At 33.6% G+C, this 5,391-nt stretch overlaps 1 protein-coding gene across 2 annotated transcripts; it reads left to right on the forward strand.

Annotated features, from left to right (window-relative positions):
* Positions 1-2,034: 2,034 nt before the first annotated feature.
* Positions 2,035-5,069, forward strand: LOC119996125. Of its 2 annotated transcripts, none has more exons than XM_038842652.1 (4): positions 2,035-2,272; positions 2,369-2,435; positions 4,543-4,629; positions 4,786-5,069. In XM_038842652.1, exons 1-4 carry the CDS (start codon positions 2,111-2,113, stop codon positions 4,848-4,850), a joined length of 381 nt encoding a protein of 126 aa, XP_038698580.1. In that variant the 5' UTR covers positions 2,035-2,110; the 3' UTR covers positions 4,851-5,069. The 2 variants fall into 2 exon arrangements, with proteins under 2 accessions (XP_038698580.1, XP_038698581.1); XM_038842653.1 differs by having other exon boundaries at positions 2,036-2,272; positions 4,546-4,629.
* Positions 5,070-5,391: the final 322 nt, after the last annotated feature.

Genomic DNA, 5,391 nt, shown 5'->3' on the forward strand with positions numbered 1-5,391 from the left:
AGGGTGTTAGCCAAGCCGAGCCCCAAGGGGGAACATTAATCCACAATATTAGGTGCTTATCCCTTTGTGTTCATCGTAGATTAAGAGACCCGATGGCCTACATGTATGAATTGAAGTCTTATATCCTAATTCTCTTTGCATATGCATGATTGATAGTATCACACAATGCATTGTGTATGGTTGTGTGTGTTTGCAATGATACCTTGAGTATGAGAACCGAGTAACCACCGGGACGGATTAGAGACTAGGTTTTTAATTAATTGTTTTAAATCCAATTTGTGCTTACTTTGATTACAAAATCGCTCATGCTACCGAGTCATTCGGCCCATTTCTTTTACTTGCTTTTATTTGATATTCATTGTGTTTATTAGTGTTAGCTAGTCATTTGCATATCATTCACTTCAAATTTGCATTGCTTCCTCGTGGATTGATACCGGACTCACCGGTTTATTACTTGACGATACCCTACACTTGGGGTAAGTACACACACACACTTTGGTGTCGGTCACAATGCATGCGGCTTTTTCCCAGTTATAGAGTGTTTTTGTCTTCTAGACTTTTGGGTTGAATCAGGCAGGCTTGAAACATGTCCATGACTGTGATTTCATTCACTTTCACAAATGGGTGTCATCCCTCATTCCCTTGTATGAGAACTCTTTGATTCCCACTAAACCAAAATCACTTATATGTGACGCTTCAAATGATTGTTTTTGTTGGGTCACCTTGTAACCAATTCAAGGATGAACAATGTGATTTTTGGACTCGGTATTAGTTTATCGAAGATGGATCTATTGATAATTAAGATTTTTGTGTATTTCGCAAAACAAATCTGGAGACAAAAAAGCCCATAAACGTGGTAATATTTCAAATCATTCACCAACATTACAACAAATATGAGTAGAACATTTTTTGTAAGTACACAGCTGAAAGGTAAAATGTATCACTATTTTTTTCCTTTTTAAGTAAAATATACATTTTTTTTTCTTTTTTAAGGAATATATAAACCCTCTGGATTCATCAATTACAGTAATCAATGATTGCTACATTTTTTTGTAAAGTAGCTAATTACTGTCCTTGAATATACTTTCAAAGTTTTTTAGGCTTGAGATTTGAAAAGACAACATAAATATTAGTCTAATATTAGTTTTTTCAAAACAGTAACATTATCATGTTACTCTTTTGAAACAGTAACGTTATAAATATGTTCTATTTTTCAAAATAATAACATTATAATGTAGGTAAATGTTAGTCTAGTGTTACTATTTCAAAATATTAATATTATAATGCAGGTAAATATTAATTTAATGTTACTTTTTCAAAAACAATAACATTGTAATGCTAATATTTTTTTTATTTTTAAAACAGTAACATCATAATGTTATTGTTTGAAACAGTAACATTACAATGTTACTATTTCAAATTGTTACTGTTTCAAACAATAACATTAATAACAATACCCTTGTCATATTTGGACAGCTGCTATTAGTTTTTGCAAGTATGATCTTCGAATGCTTTGTCTTTAGGCTTATGCTTTTTGGTTATTGGAATATCTGTTATGAGTTTAGGGTGGTTGGCTTAGTGTCTACAGAATTTGACATCCCCGGGCATATGCAGTCCATTTACCTGCAATTTTTGTCTTTGCATTAGCCTTATTTGCTGTGTCAACATTCCCATTAATCCCAAACGTTTAATATGGAAGAATCATACTTAATATTAGTTAACTAAATATTAGCAAATGGTGAAATTTTAATTAAAGTCAAAAGGATTCAATTTATTTTTGTGTTTTTACTTGGGATTTATTAAACGTTCAAAAATTATTATTGTCGGTGGTGATACGCGGGCAAATTCTGATAGAATAGGATGATCTCAACATTTGAAGATTTGATGAAACAAAAGAGTGTCTTTTTTTTTCCACAAGTAACGCCCTATTGGGCCAGATCTATTATAGCCCAATATAATCCAGGTCAGGCCATTACGAAATGGGCTAAGTCTGGCCCCGCCCATTCCCACACATAAACTCGGTTCCTTTCACAATTCTAGGGTTTTGCTTTTGCACCAACTCCCCTGAATAAAGAACCGGTTAAGCCTTACTGCGTAATTGAAGAGTGAGATGGCGAAGTTCAATGTGGTGCAGAAGAGGAGGAGAGCACAAATAGCTGAGAGAAAGAGAGCGTCTCATGGAGACTCGCTTACTCGCAAGCTCAAGCAAAAGGCACAGCCTCTCTCCATCTCGGGGAAACGCAGGCGCAAGATCGAGAAGAAATGGCGCAGGGTACGCAACCTTGAAAAATATGCAATTGTATGTAGTATCTGTTCATCAATGGGGATTTTCGTGACTATGGTTTATTGTTTGGTTTAATTGGTACAGGAGCAGAATGAAGCCGTGGAAAAGGGGCTCATCACCATGGAAGATATTGAAATGGCTGTTACTGATGGTATTATATTTCTCCCAATTTTCAATCTCTTAATTTACTTTAAATAGTTTATAATATGTTATTCACATATTCGTTCATTTAGGCTAACTGCTTATGTGAAATATCAAATTCTTAGGTTCAGATAGTGGTGTACATCCAAATATTGTGATAAAGAGTGTTCTTAACTTATTTCTTTTTTAAAAATAGCTGCATATCCAAAGATAGGAAAGATTCAAATGTTACTGTCTTACTGATGATAATGCATTAGTGGCAATTTTTTGTCATGCCTCACATATACATGCAAAACATTTATGTTATTTAGAAACAAAAAGGCATGTGTATCGATTTAATTTTGTCGTTTGGAGATCTACTTATTGGTTGGCATAAATTTCACACAGTGGTATAAAAGAATCATTTTTTCATTGGAATATTTTTAAATAAACTACATATGTAAGGTTAGAATAATTCAAATGGTGCATTTGTAGGTTTCAAGGTATTCAAAGTATTTTGTGACTTTGTGTAATAAAGTAGACAACAACTTAGGTGATTCTTTTGCAACGCTTGACCCAGAGTTAAAGATTATTTCTTTTTCTTATTAATTCTTGAGCTGAAATTTTAACATTACTTGTTGAGGTGATGCTATATCCTTTACCTAATCCCTCTTGTTGAGATTTTATTGATCCTTGACTTATCGTTCATTGCATTGAATTGCATTTCGTGCTCATCTTTTTTGATCTTTCTCTGTTTTCTTATCACTTTTGTGCCAAAAGAAAATTACTATCACTACCATATTTCTCCCATAAAAATTAGAATGTAGACTTTTGGAGGTGACAGATTTCGTGGGAAACCTGTGATCTTCTGTTTTGATGTTGCTGGTCTAGCTACTGTAGTTTTTGTAGGAAGTGGGATTTGAAAACTTTTATTATCACCTTAGAAATTTTGGTTTTGCCAAGTGTGCCGTAGTGGGAAAGGTTATCTTTGTTGTTGTCAACTAGTGTTAAGGAAACCATATATACTGTGTTGGTGTCTTTTATCATGTAATGTTGTCTCTTAAATCTCTATTATAATACCCACAGAGTTCATTTCTCCCTTGTCTTTGTTCAACGCTTCATTTTTCTGTAGAGACATGTGAGTTCTTTCCCTCTTTAGTGTCATTTCTGCTTTAGTTTTATTTTATAGTTTCAAAATTTTGGTGCATTTTTTGCCCTATCAGATTTGAGATTTAACACACAAGAGAATATGCATAGAACGTGCACTATTAACATTATAACCCATTGATTTATCAAAACACAAGTTGCAGTTTAAAAGAAAAAACAAGAAGTTTGCTTGTAAAAGAAGTATTTTGTGTCATTAATGGCGTTAGTTGGAGTGGGCTTTTATTGTGTTTTCCGTAATTGATATGAAACTTTTGCCTTGTGCTATATGAATACGTTCTTGTATTTTGTTGTACACTTTTTTCCTTTTAATGTAAAACGCGTATTTTCTTTACACATTTAAGTTTAGTTGATTGGATTTTGACTCCCCTTAAAATCCTGACTTTTGGTTTGTGCATGCTGCACTTCATGTCAATGTAGCTCAAATGTCTTTTTATTTGAAGTTTTGAACCAAACGTAATCATCTTGTACCAGCTGCATGTTACATGTGTCCATGCTACACTTCATGTCAATCTAGCTCAAATGTCTTTTTATTTAAACTGAACATAATCATCTAGTACCAGCTGTGTGCTGCATGTCACTTTCTAACTCCATCTTTATAGACACTCTCAATGAACATCCCAGTTCAATTTTAGTCCTTGTAAATCATGATAAGGAATATGGAAAATGCTGGGAAAATCATATTTATAGTTTTTCAGAAAATTTCTGTCAGTGGAGATTGCATTATATGTCACCATTTGACAGAAGAAACGAGAATTAAAAGAAGAAAAACCTTCCTTTTGTTTTGTGAAATTTAATAGAAAGGAAAAGCATGAGAATGATTTCTTGAGAAAGGAGTAAGTTGCTAGGGTTTTGATGGCAAGCTTTTCATGGATGGTTTTTCTTTCAATAAACTACTCTATGCAATCCTCTTTGCTTGTACTTTTGTTTTGTCTCATCAAGTTTATGAGCTAATATTAATTTATCATATGAAGTAGAAAACTCTCAGGATGACAAAAAGATGCCAAGAAAAATTAATGTGAAGAAGGGTTTGAAGCTTAAACAATTGAAGCGCGGCAAAGGCAAGTTCATTCTGCCATATCATCATGCTTCCTGCTTTTGATTTTAGACCTTTTGCATTTTTTCCCTGCATTTATTTATGTCTGTAATTTCTCCATTTATTTGGATTAATGGTAAAGTTATTCATAAAATGAGTATATATGTTTCTCAATGTACAGGAAAGAAGAAAAGGAATTCTTCCAAGCAAGGCACAGGTGTGTCAGATGAAGCCATGGTAGAATAATCTATGCACCCCATGATACAAATTTTTTGTGGTGCCTTTATGCGTTTTCTTTGGTATGTAAGTGTTTATACGGATTTTTTTTAAGACATTGGAATATGGGGAACATGTTTTATGATGTAATGAAGAAAAATATTAACATAATAGTTTTAGTATTATTCGGTGTTTGATGTGATTGTATCTTGATGGTTGAGAATTGAGATGCATTTTATTTTCAAATCATTTTCATTGTGGTGTGCTCTGGGTGGTATAAAGCTAGTTGAAAGATCCCTACTGCAAATTAGCGCAATCCTTGTGGCAATGAAAATTCTTTTGCAATTCTCTTATTTTAATATGCTCTACATGGATCGTTTCTTTGCGCTTAGAACTACCACCTCAACCGTTTGCATATAATCACTGCGGCGACACAATTCAATTGGAATTGGTTGTGTTGCTTTGCTAGTGCAGCTTCCGCAGTTTGTTAAAGTAGCTGTTGTTATTAGGTGGTGCTAACGTGGGGAACTATTGGTGTCTTTTAACCGTGAAACTGTTGACAAGAATACTA

Source organism: Tripterygium wilfordii, chromosome 4, assembly GCF_013401445.1.
Source record: "Tripterygium wilfordii isolate XIE 37 chromosome 4, ASM1340144v1, whole genome shotgun sequence".
Classification (NCBI taxonomy): Eukaryota; Viridiplantae; Streptophyta; class Magnoliopsida; order Celastrales; family Celastraceae; genus Tripterygium; species Tripterygium wilfordii.